Genomic DNA, 20,615 nt, shown 5'->3' with positions numbered 1-20,615 from the left:
GAGCGGGGCCGGTGCAATACAGTGACTGCCCCCCGCTGCCATTACAATAGGATGCTGCACATGTAGTGTCCGTAGAGTGTGTGCCGATGGAGCGGCGTCTGGCCGCACTGCGCGTGAGGGGAAGCGGGCGCATGCGCAGTGCGGCATAATGAGTAAGATAGCCGGCTCTCAGTGTGGACGGCTCCCCGGGATCTGTGACGGCTGCGCTGTCCCGTGTGCTCCGGGCAGAGTAACTCTGAAAGCCGCTGTGCCCGGCTCCCGGCGTCGTCCTCCCTGAACGCTGCTGTCCCGCCGATGTGCCCCCGAGCCTGGCTCTGCGACCTGGATTGGCACACACGCACGGACACCAGCCCTGAGCACGTACACAGGGCTTTTATTAGTATATATATATATATATATATATATATCCTCTATAATAAAGGCCCTGTGTGCATTTGCGACTGTGCGTGTGTGACGATTAGTTAAGTGCGCATGCGCGGCCAATCAACACACAGCGCTCCGCACGCACCACCCACCCCTACGCATCGCCCCGCTGCTGTGCCCAGCTCCACCATGCCTCCTCCTCCCCCTCCGGTTTCCTCTGCAGCTGACTGACACCCCGGGATCTGGGCCCGACAACCGCCGCCTGCCACAACGTATCCTTCACCGACACCCTTATGCACTGCCCACACCTGTGCACCGGGCAGAGAGTGGCCCGTACCTGCTGCAGCATTGCATACTGGAGTTCATAGAACTCTGGGAGGACAAAGCTGGGAGCACTGGGGATGGGGACCTCCTTTTCTGGACCCCGGGTTTCTGTCAGCACAGGGGGCACATGTTAGTCTCCGCAGCGGCCGCATCCTACTCGCTCCTATCTCACCCTAACCCCGTCCACCAGTCAGGAAATGGCCGCACAGTAGCAAGTGAGGGAAGCTATCACAGGCAGAGAGCATTACACATGTATTACACTCCAACCCCCATCATTACACTACAACCCTTATTGGAGTGTAATGATGGGGATTGGAGTGTAATATGTGTGTAATGATGGGGGTTGGAGTGTACTATGTGTATAATGTTGGGCATCCTGGGGTGTAAGGCGTCTGCAGATAAGGCTGGAGGGGGAGGGGGAGGAGGAGTCACGGCGGAGCTGGGCGCAGGTGGCGTGTGGAGCGCTGTGTGCTGATAGGTCCCCGCGCCACGCATGCCCAGTATAACAAACGGCGCGCGCACACACACACACACACAGACACAGGGCACTCGCACAGGGATTTTATCATGTAGGATTACACTCCAGCCCCATCACATAAAATCCCTGTGTGAGTGCACTGCGTCTGTGTGCCGTTTGTTATAGTGGGCATGTGCGGCGCAGGGACCCATCAGCAGCCCCCTCTGGTAACTCAACCCACCCCCCCTCCCTCCCCAGTATTAATCATTGGTGGCAGTGGCCACAGGGTCCCCCTCCTCCCCCCCCCATCATTGGTGGCAGTGGGCAGTTCCGATCAAAGTCCCAGCAGTGTAATGCTGGGGCTCCGATCGGTTACCATGGCAGCCAGGAGTCACGCTACTGAAGTCCTGGCTGCCATGGTATGTTAGTGAGCAGCATTATACTCACGTGCGCCGTGGCCGCCGGGCGCTCCTTCTTCTCATAGGTCTGTGCGGCGCATTGCTAATTAGCAATGTGCCGCACACACAGAAGAAGGAGCGACCGGCGGCCACGGCGCACGTGAGTATAATGCTGCTCACTAACATACCATGGCAGCCAGGACTTCAGTAGCGTGACTCCTGGCTGCCATGGTAACCGATCTTCACTACCGCTCCGTGGTCATATCGGGGTCCGGCGATATAGACGATATGCACAAAATCCATTTCGCCTATATCGCCCACCCCTAGGATGAATATGGCCTCTCACCTCCACTCACAGAGACTGCCGCCGGACATGTATGAGCGCTGCAGGCGGTGTCCATACGTGCGTGCCGATTGGCCAACGCGCTGCGCATGCGCACTTGACAAATCGGCACACACGCATGGACACCACGTACACAGGGCTTTTATTAGTATAGATTAGGTCAGGTGTGTTTTACAAGGGTACTTTTATGAGTCAAGTTGATTAAAATAGGTTAATAAGGCAGTAATACAAACAGATACAATAAATCTCAAGTAATAGAGAATACTACTTAGCTAGCTGATTTACGCTGGGTTCACACCTGAGCGTTTTACAGCGCGCTCCTACGCGCTGTAAAACGCTCAACAAGGAGAAACCAATGCTCAACAAGGAGAAACCAATGCTTCCCTATCGGCATGGTTCTCACCTGAGCGTTTTACAGCGCGTACGATCGCTCTGTAAAACGCCCAACGCCCCAAGAAGTTCAGGAGCTTCTTTGGGGCGTATTGTCGCGCGTTCCCGTACATAGACTTCCGGGAACGCGCGACAATGGGCGTTCGCTTGTCTCTGCGGTGTGAATGTAAACGCCTGTACAATCGCGCATACAGAGCGTACGTTCAGTACGCTCTGGTGTGAACCCAGCGTTATGAGGAGTCCATAATTCTGAGCAGCAACTATGAGGAGGAAGGAACAGATTATATGGAATCTCTGTCTGCATCCTTCCGCAATAGATGAGCTCCTACTAACTAAAGCTTAAAGGGGTTGTCTCACCTCAGCAAATAGCATTTATCAAGCCACTTTCTAATGTATTGTTATTATCCATATTGCCTCCTTTGCTGGCTGGATTCATTTTTCCATCACATTATACACTGCTTGTTTCCATGGTTACGACCACCCTGTAATCCATCAGCGGTGGTTGTGATTGCACACTATAGGAAAAAGTGTCGGCCTCTTTGGTGACCAGGACAGTGGGAGCGCCTATAGGCTAGTGCTTTTTCCTATAGTTTGCAAGCATGACCATCATTGCTAGATTGCAGGGTGGTCGTAACCATAGAAACATAATGTGATAAAAAAATGAATCCAGGAAGCAATATGGATAATAACAATAGATTAGTAAGTGCCATGTATTAACTTTCTCTACATAATAAATGCAATTTGCTGAAGTGAGACCACCCCTTTAATGCTGTATATTATATAGTTTCCTCATGACAACCCACCCCTTCTCCCAGTAATGACCTGTTTAAAAACAAATCATTGATATTGAAGGATACATCAGCGTGGCTACCTCAGCTGAATGTAATGATATCTTTCACTTCAGTGATCAGGTCTGCTTAATTCTGGAGAAAAAATACTTTTAATCCATATGCTAATGATTAGTTAAGTGCACTGAGGGCGGATCCAAGTCACTCTGTGCACCCATGCTCCTCCTGCTTCCTCTGCCAATCCCTCCGTTTTCATTCTGATTGACAGAGCGAGGAGAGATGACTATGCAGCTATCATCCCCTCTGTATGGGGAGTTGCAGTCAGTACATCTCTGTTCATACCAGGGCAATCTGCTGCCACTAAAGACTGATTCCTTTACCTTCAAAGTTTGAGTCATTAGCTAAGAACATTAAAAAATGAGCACAATTTCACATGGAGGCAGGTGAAACCAAGTAACATTTTCAATAAAGAAGTCCAATCATCGTAAAAATGTTTTTTGTTTTTTTTTTGCCTACTAGGTTCTTCGAGCTCTAAAATGTTCCTTACAGCCCACTGTGAAGAATGTCTCCCTGACTTGGTCTCTTCCCTCTGGCATGGAAGCCATTCTCCTGTCTAAGGTCCCCACCTCCATCTTCCAGGGACAAAGGTCCATTGTGTATGCCCAACTGAAAGGAAAGGTAGGTATGATCGGGTCCAAAGCTCTAGATCCCAAACACCCCACTGTCGTATATCTTCTATATAAAAAGAATCTTCATATAAAAGAGAGGATCAAAAAAAAATTATATGATCCTTCAGGCGGACATAATCGGCCTCTAAGTTCTTTTATCGAGTATCTTAATTTGTTTTGTGCAGTGAAACAAAAGGGACAATTAGTTATGTAAAAATATTATTTATGAATGATTATAAATCCAATACAAAAAGTATAGGTTAGAGAGGGCTCACCTACTAGTCAAGGATGGTATGGGTGCTCCTACAAAAGGATTCACCCAATCCTCTAAAATTATTGGACAAGAAATATAAAATAGTAGGGCACACCAACACTTGGACTTCACACGGAGAGTTTGATATAACGATATATTTATTGTGACATATAATGCTATCTATTCCGACATATTAAAATATATAGCTAAAATACATAAATACTTCAATTTACAATATAGTTTAAATGAAAAATAAAAAATAAATAAATAATTCTCTATATTTGACCAGAGTTTCAGAGTCTGTTGTGTTAGTATAGTCTCTCCAAAGAATTTCCCGACTAATAAAGTTCAGATAGTAGGGATTATTCAGTAATCAGATACAGTTTTATTCAAATGATCATTTGTATCTGATATAGCTGCTTCACATGCTCGGCACAGTATGATATTACTGCAAAGTCACTATTGTTATAAAATCGCTGCCTATTTGTAAAGATAAACCGCAGTTGTTTTACTCACTGTTTGTGGCTGGAGTACTGCCGGTTTTATTGCAACACTAGTGGCGTCCCACGTGTGGTAGAGTTCTTTATAGGTTGCGGCGTAATTGGAATTTCCACCGAGTCTGTGTAAATATTGAATCCGGGATCCTCGGTGACATATAAAGCTGTGCTGATCTCTAGGACAAGTGTTGGTGTGCCCTACTATTTTATAAATCCAATACAATTACCTACATAAGATAAATGATGAGTAATAATGTACTATCAACAAACCACTACTAGATGGTGCTGTAAATAAAAACCATTACCTCACTAGCACAGTACAACTTAAAGTTACCTATGACAAAATGCAAATGCTAAACATTTAACAAACAGACCAATGATTTATATACCAGGAGAAACTTAGGATATTTTGTTTACCAAACAGGCTATAACATGATAAAACACGGATTAATACAGGAAAAATAAATGTTCTCCCTGGACTCTGTTTCCCTATGACCAATCAAAAATATATGACAAAGTATCCAATTCGGCAATCAGACTACGGAATATAACTTTCCAAGGTTTAGTCCTCTTTTCAAATAATGTCAGATCTTCCATTAGCAATATGCATCTTTGCTAAGAGAATAATCATCATTACGGAGTCGCCTAACACTATATATTCCCACAGTATGGGGACTTTTGGCTATATACAGAGAGAAATATCTTATTAATATCACGAGCAATAAGCACAGTATACGTTACCGGGTCAAAGATAGACAGAGTTTCGGATGGGACCCGTTCTCAAGAACTTTCCTAGTAGTCAAAATATAATCCAAGTTTCTTTTGGTATATCTTTCTTGTGGTCAGATTCCTTTGTGAGTTTTTCTTCTGGTGAGAGCCCTTGATGCTCCGCACTCGAGTAATTATTCCCTACTTTATCTAAAAATCATCCCCTTCTGGATTAGGGATTTCCAATCAGGTAAGGTGGGTGTATTCGTATGCTAATAACACAATGATGTCATATTAACCCTTGACATGGTATAAAAAAAATGGTAAAATAATATAATATTGTCCATCTGCCTCCAGATGGCACTGTTGTATAACATATTAACATCAGATTTTTAAGTGAAAACTTATATAACATGGCTTTATTTTATATATGTACCTTTAACCTTTCTAAACTTATATCAATGAGGAGGGATATTTCTTTGACACTCTGAAGTAATCTTTCCCAGACTTAGTGGGACCATCATGATTTTCCCAGACTATAGTATTTATGGGTTTGATAAGAAATAAAATGGGCTTTACACTCGCACCGTGGGTATGTATAATCTAACTGTCCAAGCTATTGAGTAACGACCCTGGAATAACATTAGCTTTTCTGAGAAACTTCCATCAGCAGAAAACCTTAGTGCTTTCTATACCTCCTAAGACTATATCAACTCAGTGAGATACACACGGCATAAAGTATACCTTAATACTTGGTTAAACTATATATCAATATTGCATATTATAAATGAATTATTTATATGTTCATACTAAAAAGCTAAATAAATCCACACATGAATATATATAATACTTATGAATATATGAATAGACATTACACATCAGATGTGTCTTAAAGATATAAATTCTTATCTTGTCATGGCTTAGCCATGACACAAACATTGTTCCCTTCAGACAGACAAGTCTGGAGAAGCCAGTATACTCCCTATAGATAAACCCATATCTTTTAGCAATAACTTTTGAAATACAATGTTCTCTATATTTACTATGACTCTTATATAAACTGAACTTGCCATGAACTCATCTTGGCCTCTTCAGCCACATAACAGAACTTTGGTTCAAGCTGATTTCACTCTTGAAGGCAATGAGCATTCATTTTGGCTGTAATGTCATCAGATAATACTGTACACTTAAGAAAATGCACTACAAATCCCCCTTCATTAAAATATATTCCATTGCTATAAATATGAATGTATTGGAACGGCTTTTCATAAGTATTCTTCAATGTGTAGACTTGGTTTATAGTGTTCCAACCAGAGCTTGGCTAAATTCCTTCTGGAGAACCTTATCCATCGCTTAACTTGGATGGTCAAGATACTCAACCATCCCATAGATCCTGCATAACAGAATATAAGTCAGATAAATGTTTGTTTTGATCCTCCATCTCTGCATGAATATTTAGTAGGTTCCTTTTCAATTAACCAATTTCAAGCTCTAATGTTTCAATAGAGATGGAATTGGCAACTGTTACACCGGTAGCAATAACAGCGCCCACTATGCCAAAGATTATGGCGGCTACGATTGCAGAAATGAATCGCTTTGGTCTTTGGTTTGTAGAAAATAGTTCTGTGGTCAGGGTCTTTCTCGCCTGTTCCAGGATCTGAATCCGTTCTTGGTAAAATTTGATGTGCGTCTGATACCAGGATTGGATCTCCGGCGACAAGATCTCGGACACGTTGAATTGTCTCTCAACGAAGATGCGTGGATCCAGGCTGATGTAGATCTTCTGGGATAGAATCCTCTTGTTCATCAGTATGAACCCCGCGGTGTCCTGCAGCATGATTCCGGATGAAGGACCTGGCACAGCAATCGGCTTGGCTTGGAGCTCCTTCCCCAAGATTAGGATGACGTAGACAATGGCAATAATCTGTGATGGCATCTTGCGCCTATAAAATGCATACATCTTTCACTTTTTATCCTGCAAGAAAAGAGTTAATGCTATCATACCTTCGATTGGCATAGGTTCTTTTCTTGAACAGAGCAAGTTCTTTGTTTTAGAGGTAAGTTAAGAGATGTTTACCGTATTTTTCGCCCCATAAGACGCACTTTTTCTCACCCCAAAATGGGGGGAAAATGCCCCTGCGTCTTATGGGGCGAATGCTGGCAGTTTTACATCGCAAACTGCGATGTACGAGCGAGCGGGGGAGGGACTGGGAGGAGGAGCTGGGGGCCGGCAATAGCGGCGGGGCGGTGCAGTCAGTGTACTATAGCCCCGCCCCGCCGCTCCGGTATACTAATATAAAATGTCTTATTCAATTAATAGTTATTAAACATGCCCCCCAACTCCTAATAGTACCTTACATCCTAACCGCTTCAGTAGAATGCAGGCAGGCAGGCCGGGCAGGCGGCAGCATAACTCCCTGATGTCACGTGCCTGCGCCGCCTACTTTATGAATGAAGCAGGCGGCGCAGGCAAGTGACGTCAGTGAGGGACGCGCCGGCCGCCCGGCCTGCCTGTCTGCATTGTACAGAAGCGGTTAGGATGTAAGGTACTATTAGGAGTTGGGGGGCATGTTTAATAACTATTAATTGAATAACACATTTTATATTAGTATACTGGAGCGGCGGGGGAGGGATCTGTGGATGACATTTTTATGGGGGACATCTGTGGATGGCGCAGTTATGGGCTGGGGGGGGTCTGTGGATGGCACTGTTATGGGCTGGGGGGGTCTGTGGATGGCACTGTTATGGGCTGGGGGGGTCTGTGGATGGCACATATATAACAGTGCCACCCACAGATCCCCCCTCTAACAGTGCCATCCACAGATCCCCCCCTGTAACAGTGCCAGCCACAGATCCCCCTGTAACAGTGCAAGCCACAGATCCCCCCATAAGTGTCCGTCATCCACAGATCCCCCCATAACAGTGTCCGTCATCCACAGATCCCCCCATAACAGTGTCCGTCATCCACAGATCCCCCCATAACAGTGTCCGTCATCCACAGATCCCCCCATAACAGTGTCCGTCATCCACAGATCCCCCATAACAGTGTCCGTCATCCACAGATCCCCCCATAACAGTGTCCGTCATCCACAGATCCCCCATAACAGTGTCCGTCATCCACAGATCCCCCATAACAGTGTCCGTCATCCACAGATCCCCCCATAACAGTGTCCGTCATCCACAGATCCCCCCATAACAGTGTCCTTCACAGATCCTTAGTAATAGTGCCATCCACAGACCACCTTTAGTTCCAAACTCACCAAAAGCACACCCTTTGGTTAAAAATATATTTTTTCTTATTTTCCTCCCCAAAAACCTAGGTGCGTCTTATGGGCCGGTGCGTCTTATAGGGCGAAAAATACGGTAGTTACGGAGGAAACACACGTAAGGATGGGTTAGAACACATGTTTGTTCATATGATACCAATCCTGGTTTCCGTCTTTAGCTGGAACCTTGATATCTCTTCACCTCTCTTCATCCAACTCCTTCTATCTCGCAAAGTCGTGAGTTAAGATGACAAACACGTAGTTAGTAATGTGCACCCATTTTTATACAATTTTATCCCCCTTAGGGATTTTTATTTTGTAGACCACTGGTCCACTGTTGACAACTTGTCTATGATGACATAAGGTCCTTTCCAGGAAGGTAAGAACTTTCTTTCCTTCACTTGATCCCGAGCAAAGTTATAAAGATAAACCTGATCGGAAATTTGATACTGCTTCTGAGTAGTCTTCAGATCATATTACGTTTTAGCATTCAGTGCGGCTTTGTCTATATTCTTCTCAGCAAACGCAAATGCATGCTGAAGGTGCTTGCATCGATCTTCTACATATTGATGAGATGTTGTATCATTTATTAAATTGTGGTCTGTCGTCCGGTAGAGTAAATGCTGGGGTAACACCATCTTCCTGCCTGTGATCATTTTGAAGGGAGAAAGTTTAGTTGCCGTGCTTGGGGTGGCTCTGATGGCCATAAGAACCAAAGGCAACTTGATCCCAGTCCTTACCAGATTTATTGACAAACTTTTGTTAAATGTTCACAATGGATTGGTTGTAGCGTTCCACTCCACCACTAGAGGCTGGCCTATAAGCTATATGCAGCTTCCTTTTTACCCCCAGAATCTCCCACATTTTTGTCATCACCTCACTAGTGAAACAACATCCACGATCGGACTAGATGCGTTGGGGAAGACCAAACCTGGAAAATATGTGGTTAATGAGAATAGATGCACACACGCTTGAACTGCATGTTTTACAAGGCAAACATTCCACCCATTTTGTGAACAAGCAAGTCACGGTTAACATGTATCTGTTGCCTTTTGATGAGGTTGTTACTGGTCCAATAAAGTCAATTTGGATGTCCGACCATGGCATGGACATCCCCCTTTTCATCAGTGGCACCCAATGAGTGGGTGCCTGTGGCTGGAATTGAGGGTAGATTAGACATCCTTGACAATATGTGTGAACATCTTGCAACATATGTGGCCAATAAGCGTAGTCCCATAATAATTTGTACGTTAACTTCTCACCCCGGTGACCAGCTGTTGGGGCATCATGGGCATGTTGTAACATCAAACTTCGGTATGTTGCTGGTACTACCCATTGCGTGATACCATTCCTCGAGGTCCTAATCAAAAACCCATCCTGTAAAGAGAATTGGGACTTACCCTTCATCAAAATCCGTAACTCCTCTTTGCCATCGAAGTTTTCCGTATTTATGGGACAATTCTGTGGATCTTTAATGTGTTTATAAAAGGTACCAATAACTGGATCCCCCTTTTGGCTTGCAATGAGATCCTCACTAGGTGAATCTTGTCTCCATTGCAACACATTGGCTTCAGTTCCCTTTTGGGCCTGACTTCTTGTTGTTGCATTCACTTGGACAGTTCCCATGAGGTCATCAACGTCCAAGACTTCTCCATTAATGGCTGCTTGTTTAGCGAGGGAATCTGCCAAATCATTCCCCTCCTTATCCATACCTGGATATTTTGAGTGACCTCTTATGAGGTCATCCACATCCAAAACTTCTCCATTGATGGCTGCTTGTTTATCGAGCTAGATCATTTCCTTCATTATCCATACCTGGGTATTTTGAATGACCTCTTACCTTTTTCCAGTAAATGGTAAGACTGTGGGTAATAACCATCTCGTCGATCTTACAAAACATCCTACCATGCTTGACTGGCTTGTTTTTGCTTCTCATCATGTTGGATCTTTTCCATCCAGGGAAATACTCCACAAAGCTATTACGAATATAATCAGAATCTGTGATTATGGCAAATTCTTTAATATCATATTTGATAGCCATTGGTAAAGCTTTGTACACAGCGATAAGTTCTGCGACCTGGCTACTTTTGGGACCGATTTTGTATCCGAGGGACATATCCGGGAATATATTGTTCCATACAATTCCGACACCTGCAACCAGTGTACGCTCAGTTCGTATATCCGTATGGAAAGAACAGCCGTCTACATATACACACGTTAATGTTTTGCAGTACTCCTCTTTATAAGATTTATATGGAGATGAAGATTGCTCTTCCAGGAAATTATTTTCTGGTGACTTACCTTTATGTTCCGCCTTGGAACAATCATGAAGTTCAGCTAATCCTTGAGCAACTGGGTTCATATTATTTTGTTTATACCTGATCTCCAACGGCCATCCCATTAAGGACATTGTCCAGGCGGTTATCCTGCTGTTTGACAGATTTTCATCCTTGATCCTACCACTTTGCAAATATTGTAGTGGTTGATGTGCAGTTTCCACAATGATCTTTTCGCCATGAATTAAGCTCCTGAAATATTGCAAAGCCCACACTGTTGACAATAATGCTTTCTCCCAATTATTGAATTTTACCTCAATCGGTGATAAGGATTTTCTGGCATAGGCGATGATCTTGTTCAGGTTTTCCTTTTTCTGGAAAAGGACTGCACTCACGCTTTTGTCGGTGAAACCTGTTTCCTCAAAGAAAGGTTTTCCACCCTCTGGATAGGCAAAGCATGGGGCCTGGACAAGCTTGGCCTTTAGCTCATTCACAGCTTGCTCCTGATGCTCACTCCATTCCCATTTTACACCTTTCTTCAGCAACTGCAAAAGAGGTTTTGTAATTTCGGCATAATTATCTATGAACTTACGTGAATAGTTCATCATACCCAGGAATGATCTCAACTCCTTGAGATTTGTAGGTGACCTGGTGTTGATCACTGCCTCCACCTTCTTCTTCTGTGGGTTGATTCCATCAGCAGTGATTTTGTGACCTAGGAAATTAACCTTGGAACAACACCATTGAGCCTTCTGCAAAGAAAGTTTCACACCAGCTTTTCTCATTTGGGTTAATACATGCCTCAGTCCTGCAATGTGTTCCTCAAAAGTTTTGCTTTTGATTAGGATGTCATCCACATAGGATAAGGTACCTCGTTCAGTGGCATCAGGCATTGGAAATTCATGGGCCGCATTTATGTATCCGAAGGGTAGTCGGGTCCATGCATATTGTTGCTTTCCAAATGTGAAGGCCAGTTTGTACTGATCCCTCTCGTCCATTTTAATCATTCAATATCCTTGCGCACAATCAAGGGCAGTGAAAATTTTGGATCCTTGTATTTGTGCCAAACACTGGTCAATGTATAGCACGAGCCATCCGGACATGTATACACATTTGTTTTATTGCCTTAGGTCCGAGCAGAGACTAAATTGACAGTTGGGTTTGAGGACTTAAAGTATAGGATGTTTGAGCGAGCTATGTCCCGGATGGATGATGCCCCTCCTCTCCAGGTTTTTAACGATTTCCTATGGTGACTTGTAAGCGCCAGCGAAGGTCGGTATTGTTTGACAAAGACAGGGGGTGCATCGAGATCTGTCTGGATTCTTGCAACATGTAGGTCTGTTTCTCCACAGTCATAAGAATCCTTGGAAAACATGTCCTGGAATTCTGTGAAGAGCTCCTTTAGCTGTTGACGCTCTGACTCATTGGAGCATGCGTCAGGTATAGATATTTGCTCTTCCACCCGTTCCTGAAATTCTGGAAAGATCTCAGGTTGACTTCACTCGTAAGCTTCTTCAAGCTCACTAGTTAAATCATTTTGGGTGTAGCGTACCTTATCCTTTCCTTGTTGGCATGACTCGTATTCCTTTTCATCGATTTAATGGTTGAAAACCAATGATGATTCTTCAATGTGGCATGTACCTTCTTTAGAACTGAAAGGATAAACAGAGTGGATATTGAATAACCCGTCAGGTGTTGAGGAAAAACATCGTTCCACTACCTGTTCTTCTGTTAGGTATTCATCAGGTATTCATCAAGTCCAATGATATTATTCTGGAATCCAAAAGTATAGTATTCCGAATCCATAGCTAGACCAATTACGGTGTTCTTTTGCAGGGATATGCTATGGGGAGCCATGTTATGGATTATCATGTGCAATGGATCCTGATGGATGTTTATTATAGGAGTGTGTTTTACCTTCAGACCGAGTTGCTGTATCCGGTTGGACAAACAGATCAAAGCATCTGCGTTCTTCAAATTCTGTCCTTTCTTCCCTTGAATGGGAAGAAGAAATGGTTTGCATCCTTCAGGGATTTTAACCTCATCAGCGACCATAATTCTCAGGGCATAGGGCATCTGTTGTCCACATCTTAAGGCTTGCTCGACATCCTGGAACCCCTCTGGGTCTCCCGGTAATCTGAACCATAGATTATTATTGACCAGATCAATTTGCACAGCAAATTGGTGTAGAAGGTTGTTACCTATATACATCTGATGCCATGGTTCATTCAACACGACGAAAACGTGTTCTGTAGTCTTACTTCCTATGGAGATAGACAAAAGACATCTTGCAACCACTTTATGACACTGGGAATGTTCATCCAGATCATGAACCCAGTGGTCCTGTGGAAAAGAACTTTTAATCATTTTAGGATTGGTGACCTGTTTTAAGAGTCCTAGGCTTATGTAGCTGGCTTCGGATTTCAGATCCAACTTGGCATTGTAACGGTCACGTACACACACACACAGGGGGGAGGATAGTGACCACTGCGCTCCACCCTCAGCCTTGGCCCTGCCTACTTGCCTCACGAGTCCTGATGACAGGGGACAACTGGACGGCAGTCCCTAACTTAGTATATGTGCGGGAAGGACAGACAAGACAAATAACGGATAGTGAACGGACCGGGTCAAAACCAAGAGGACAACGCAGTACAGAGGGATAAGCAAAGAAAGGTCAGGAGAAGCCGGGGTCATAAATACCAGGAGAGTCGAGAAGTACCAAAGGAGTCCGCAAAGAATAGTCAGGTGGAAGCCGAGGTCAATATACCAGGAAGGATGCGCAGTACAGGAGGAGCAGGCAAAGGATCGTCAGGGAACAGGATCAGGAAAGTACACAGGTATCCAACAACTGCCAGGAACCTAAAATAACTGGTAACCTGTGGCCAGCAGGCTGCCTGTATTTATAAGAAGAAAAAGGGGGAGACCCCGGATATGCCAGAAACAAATGAGGGACAGTGCCTACACAGTGTAAATGTACTGGGGTATCCAAAAAAAGATAACTCGATACAAGCTCCGAGTACAATGGCAGAAAAGGAAAGGAAGGAAGCTCAGAGTACCAAAATGATAATAAAATTAATATTTTATTGAATCAAGAACATGATAAAAAAACACATATACAGTTGATGCCAAAGACAGGGTGAGGGGAACAGGGAAAGGAGAAAACAAGCGCCACCCTGGATGAACACACAGGTCACAGAATACATAAATAATAGTGGTAGAGTCATGAAAAATAAATATATAAGGTACAATGACCAGCTCATGAACCAGATACAGAAAATATATATGTAATAGTATAAGGTAAAGTAGAGATCAGTGAGAAGACCAACCACGGCTGTAGTGCATAGTGTGCTGACCAAGATGGTAATACAAAGATAGTATGGAACCAGAAAAACAATGAAAGAAGCCAAGTGAGAAGTCTCAACATCGGCGGCACAAAGCCGTGGGAGGAAGACTATGACCTGGAACTTGCCTAAAAGTAGACCTAGTGTGGACACAGAGAACCAGGATGGCGCTACCACAACGCGCGTTTCGGCGTGCCTTCGTCAGGGGGGAGGATAGTGACCACTGCGCTCCACCCTCACCCTTGGCCCTGCCTACTTGCCTCATGAGTCCTGATGACAGGGGACAACTGGACGGCAGTCCCTAACTTAGTATATGTGTGGGAAGGACAGACAAGACAAATAACGGATAGTGAACGGACCGGGTCAAAACCAAGAGGACAACGCAGTACAGAGGGATAAGCAAAGAAAGGTCAGGAGAAGCCGGGGTCATAAATACCAGGAGAGTCGAGAAGTACCAAAGGAGTCCGCAAAGAATAGTCAGGTGGAAGCCGAGGTCAATATACCATGAAGGATGCGCAGTACAGGAGGAGCAGGCAAAGGATCGTCAGGGAACAGGATCAGGAAAGTACACAGGTATCCAACAACTGCCAGGAACCTAAAATAACAGGTAACCTGTGGCCAGCAGGCTGCCTGTATTTATAGTGGAGAGTGAGGGTCATGTGACGTGGCCAGCGTCACATGACCGACAGACCGACCAGTCGAGCACCGAGTGATCAGCTCGGCGCTCAAAGCAGACCTAGGAGCAGGGAGCCTCCCAGCTAGCAAAGCCGCCCTGTGAACGAGGTCAAACACAGATCCTCGCTCCCAAAGCTAAGCAGCAGGTATGCGGCTGATGGGAAACCGAGTGTGCCTTCGGCACCCCGTAACAGGCATGTTTCACCCGGGCTATATAGTTCACCTGTATGGGAATCAATAAATTGTCATTGACCTTTTCAATCCGTACCATGGATTAAGTATACTTGGCCAGGTCTGAGACTTTGTGATTTCCCCCTTCAAGAGAAATAGTCATTTCATCCTCATCCAAGGTTACCTTTTCGATTCTGTCCTTCTGGATAGTAATGATATGAGCGGCACCGTTGACAGCTTCCTTGGGCTTACCATTTTTCAGGATCGTGACATCCGGCGTTTGACTGTTCCTAAAATGAACTTCAACAGAGTTAGGTCTCTCTTCAATCACATGACAACCACGTTGGGTTTGTGCATTGCAAGAGTATTCATAGACAGTGGGTGCCTTCACCTGAATCCAAACTGCTTCCTTAATGAAGTCTATTATAGAACTCAACCTTTTCAGAAGGTCAATTCCTATGATCAGCCGATCATATGGAAGGTCCACAATCAGTGTGGGGTGTCTAATTGTCTTCTTGCCAATTTTAAATTTCAACCATACTGTACCTTTTACCTGCAAAGCGTCTCCACCTACACTTATCAAAGAGCCATCGAAGAATTTCAATCTTGGCCTCTTCGCTGTTAAATCCAGAACCTGTTGGAAATAACTATATGATAAGATTGTGGCGTGTGAGCCCGTATCAATTAAACCCCTGATCGGCCTGATATGTTCATATTGAAGATAAGAATCCACAAAATATCGGCCTTCAACGTGAAATAAATCACACAAGAAATTAGAATGATTACTCATATGACTTTTTCGGAGGGTTTGCCCTTTCTGCAGCGTCGCGACCTCTTTTGAATCCTTCACATTCCTGCTGCGCGGAGCAGGAGTAGTAGCCCCCACCTTTTGGGAAAACTGGACTATGTCACAGTTTATAGATGGTTCACAGCCTGACGTTGATACGATAGGATCACTTGTTGGAAAAGACACAGGATTGCAGGAATCGACATGATTAGCCTGCAAGATAGATAACATATTAGACACCTCCTCCCTGGCCATAATTTTAGGGTCAGGAACACTGCAAGGCAAAATAGGATTAGAAATCATTTTGGATTCTTCCTCAACCACCTTGATAAACTTGTGTTGGCCTGGGCTCTGACCCTGCCCTGTCTGCTTTATGGGGCTGAGCTGGGACTTGGAGTTGCCCCTAAAAAAGGTTCAGGTTGTTTTCCTGGGGACCCCTCGGACAACTTACTTACGATGTCACTCAGCTTGGCCATTTGTTCTGACAACTGATCAAGCCGATCGTTTGATTTGCGCACATTTTGGTCCTGTGGCCCGCCCTGGGTATTGGTGGGTGACCTACTCCTAGGTGAAGTAGAGGGTTCAGGCCTACCTTCCCTCTGTTGTCTGGACCTGTTATTCCAGCGCCTTTATCCCTGGGTACCCCTATTGTAATAAGGACGGTAGTTATACCTCCCAGCACCAGAATTATCCCCCTCTGACCCATTGAGGTTTTGGGGTTTTATCTGTTTGGGTCCTACCTGTTGTCGTTGGGCTTGTTGTACAGGTCCTGTAGATTGAGGGTACTTACGTGACTGTCTTTCAAATCCCAAGCTAGGGTTTACCTTAGCTTCAGCTACATTTTGCACTGGGAACTTTTTGAACCTCCTCTCACCTGTAGCATGGCACTCACTGATATTATACAGTGAGGTGGCAACCGTCACCAAGGGAGCTTCAATATCAAGATCTCTAGCTAGGCTAAGTTTGATCTGGGTTGGCATTGCATCATAAAACAACTGCTTAAACTCTTCAGATTCCCAATTTGGCGATGTATATGCTATATGATGGTCGATTTTCCCAGACTCTTGAATTCATGGGTTTGATAAGAAATACAATGGGCCTTACACTCGCACCGTGGGTTTGTATAATCTAACTGTCCAAGCTATTGAGTAATGACGCCTGGAATAACATTAGCTTTTCTGAGAAACTTCCATTAGCAGAAAACCTTAGTGCTTTCTATACCTCCTAAGACTATATCCACTCAGTGAGATACACACGGCAGAAAGTATACCTTAATACTTGGTTATACTATATATCAACATTGCATATTATAAATGAATTATAGATATGTTCATACTAAAAATCTAAATAAATGCACACATGAATATATATAATACTTATGAATATATGAATAGACATTACACACCAGATGTGTATTAAGGAGATACATTCTTATCTTGTCATGACTTAGCCATGACACAGACATTGTTCCCTTCAGACAGACATGTCTGGAGAAGCCAGTATACTCCCTATAGATAAACCCATATCTTTTAGCAATAACTTTTAAAATACAATGTTCTCTATATTCACTATGACTCTTTTATAAACTGAACTTGCCATGAACTCATCTTGGCCTCTTTGGCCACATAACAGAACTTTGGTTCAAGCTGATTTCACTCTTAAAGGCAATGAGCATTCATTTTGGCTATAATATCATCAAATAATACTGTACACTTATGAAAATGCACTACACCACTCATAAAATCTCACCATTATTTGTAATAGCTAGCGGCAAAATAAGCCCCTTTGCAGACGAGCATGTCCGGATGCGTTCAGCGAAAACTGCGCGATTTCGCAAAGCCATTCAGGTTTTTTTTTTCAATCGCGTTCAGTTCAGTTTTTATTGCACGGGTGCAATGCGTTTTACTGCGTTTTGCACGCGCGTGATAAAAAAGTGAATGTTTACAAACAACATCTCTTAGCAACCATCAGTGAAAATCGTATCCGCACTTGCTTGCGGATGCAATGCGATTTTCACGCAGCCCCATTAACTTCTATGGGGCCAGCTTTGCGTGAAAATTGCAGAATATAGAACATGCTGCGATTTTCACGCAACGCAAAAGTGATGCGTGAAAACTACCGCTCATGTACACAGACCCATTTAAATCAATGGGTCCGGATTCCGTGCAGGCGCAATGCGTTAGCATCACACATTGCACCCGCGTGGATTTCTCGCTCGTGTGAAAGGGGCCTAAGTATATACATAACCATTTGCCAATCACGTCTTAAGAGTGAATCCACTCATGACACAAGAAGTGCTTATTTTAGGCAAAATGCCTTTGGTAGGGATAAGTCTATGCTCAGTTCATAATAGAAGCCTCCTCTGTGCACCTTTTATTGGTTGACTATATAGAAAGTATTCAGACCCCTCAACCATTTGCCCATGTACATGTACTGTGTAACACCATTGATGAGTCATTTAAGCTTACTTTTGCACTTTCTAGGTGGAGACTGAAGCGGAGGGTGAGGTTTGCCTGCAGTACAATTTTAAGGATGAGCTTTTGAAGAACACCATTCGTTTCCCTCTTAAAGTGGAGAAAGCTGAAAGGTAATTCAAAATGGAAACCTTTTAGAGGCATTCCGTTTTGACCCATGAGAATAGAGGTCTATGGGCAAGCATAACAGAACCGTCTGGACAGGCAGTGGATACGCACCTCTACATAACTTGGGTACATTCAGTGCAAGGGGTATTAAGACTGATGTCTAAAACAACAGTCTTAATAAATGACCCTTATACCCACATAAAGGAGTTCAACATATGGCTTGGTAAATGGTGTCAAGAGCAAGGATTTGGCTTTGTTTCTCATGATAGCTCTACTTGGAATAGAAAGGAACTGTACAAAAAAGATGGTTTGCATCTTTCTCTCAAAGGAACAAATGTACTTAGTGAACAACTCCAAGAATTTGCGAAAGAGTATTTAAACTAGGAAGGGGGGGGCAAAAGAGTGAAAATAAAAGAGTCCAATTGCCCCCCGAAACAATGCCAGAACAGGCCAGAAGCACTGAGGTTAAGAAATGATAAGCTCAGAGTCCTGTCTACAAATGCTCGCAGTTTAGGTAAAAAAATCAATGAACTTGGGTCAATAATGGCATCTGAGAATGTAGATTTAGTGGCTGTTATGGAGACATGGTTTAATGAAAGAAATGACTGGGACATAACCATACCAGGGTACTCTTTATACAGAAGAGACAGAGAAGGCAAGAAAGGAGGAGGAGTGGCCCTGTATGTGAAAGATAGCATTAAATCTAACCTAATACAAGTTGGTGAGGCCAACATAGAGTCAGTTTGGGTTACGTTGCAGTTTGCTAACCATGCAGTAACTCGTGTAGGTGTGATATATAGACCACCTGGTCAAGTTAAAGAACTAGATGATCTACTAGTTGAAGAAATAGCTAAAATGACAATGAAAGGAGAAGTTATCATTATGGGAGATTTCAATCTTCCAGATATAAACTGGAAAACCAAAATAGCAAGTTCTACCAGGAGTACAGATATTCTAAATTCCCTACTGGGGTTATCTCTACAACAAGTGGTTGAGGAGCCAACCCGGAGGGAGGCCATTTTGGATTTGGTATTCACAAACGGGGATTCGGTATATGATGTCATTGTAGGCGAAACCTTGGGATCTAGTGATCACCAGTCAGTGTGGTTTAATATAAAAACTGTGAAAGAGTCCCACCACACAAAAACAAAAGTTTTAGATTTTAGAAAAACAGACTTTTCAAAAATGAAATTAGTCATAAATGAGTCCTTATCAGACTGGAACGGATTACATGGAGTCCAGGAGAAATGGGACTACTTAAAAGGTGCATTATTGAAGGCAACAGAAAATTGCATTAGACTCGTCAGTAAAAGCAAAAAAAGGAGGAGACCAATGTGGTACTCAGCAGAAGTGGCCCAAATCATTAAAAATAAAAAGCTAGCATTTTGTAATTATAAAAAAACCCAGAGCAATGAAGATAAGGAAATCTACAAGATTAGGCAGAGAGAGGCCAAGCAAGTTATAAGAACTTCTAAAGCGCAGGCAGAAGAAAAACTAGCTCAGTCTATGAAAAAAGGGGATAAGACATTCTTCAGATATATAAATGAAAAAAGGAAATTAAAACAAGGAATAACTAAATTAAAAACAAAGGACGGAAGGTATGTAGAAGAGAATAAAGGGCTAGCCGACTGCCTTAATGAATACTTCTGTTCAGTTTTTACAAAAGAAAAAGGAGAAGGACCTCCACTAGAAAGAATGACTATTAAATCGTTTGATGCATGTATCTTTACAGAGGAAGATGTTCTAAGTTTGCTGTCTAAGGTGAAGACAGATAAGTCACAGGGGCCTGATGAGATACACCCAAAATTATTAAAAGAGCTTAGTGGTGAGCTGGCAAAACCGTTAACAGATTTATTTAACCAATCATTAGTAACAGGAGTCGTCCCGGAAGATTGGAAATTGGCAAATGTCGTGCCCATTCACAAGAAAGGTAGTAGGGAGGAATCGAGCAACTATAGACCAGTGAGTCTGACATCAATAGTAGGCAAATTAATGGAAACCCTATTAAAGGATAGGATTGTGGAACATCTAAAATCCCATGGATTGCAAGATGAAAAACAACATGGGTTTACTTCAGGGAGATCATGTCAAACAAATCTTATAGATTTTTTTGACTGGGTGAATAAAATAATAGACGGTGGAGGTGCAGTAGACATCGCATATCTAGATTTTAGTAAGGCTTTTGACACTGTCCCACATAGAAGACTTATCAATAAACTGCAGTCATTGAGCATGGACTCCCATATTGTTGAGTGGATTAGGCAGTGGCTGAGTGACAGACAACAGAGGGTTGTAGTCAATGGAGAACATTCAAAACAAGGTAATGTT

The 20,615-nt window shown here is 43.5% G+C and overlaps 1 protein-coding gene across 1 annotated transcript in view; it reads left to right on the top strand.

The window, feature by feature from the left end:
• LOC120990711 (von Willebrand factor A domain-containing protein 5A-like) overlaps positions 1-20,615 on the top strand; it is a 162,485-nt gene that overhangs the window by 91,317 nt on the left and 50,553 nt on the right. The window contains exons 12-13 of the mRNA XM_040419616.1: positions 3,583-3,741; positions 18,189-18,292. Coding sequence (XP_040275550.1) covers positions 3,583-3,741; positions 18,189-18,292 — 263 coding nt within the window. The remainder of the gene's footprint in view (positions 1-3,582; positions 3,742-18,188; positions 18,293-20,615) is intronic.

The sequence above is a fragment of the Bufo bufo genome, chromosome 2 (genome assembly GCF_905171765.1).
Source record: "Bufo bufo chromosome 2, aBufBuf1.1, whole genome shotgun sequence".
NCBI classification, from domain to species: Eukaryota; Metazoa; Chordata; class Amphibia; order Anura; family Bufonidae; genus Bufo; species Bufo bufo.
This window is presented reverse-complemented; position numbering and strand designations above follow the sequence as displayed.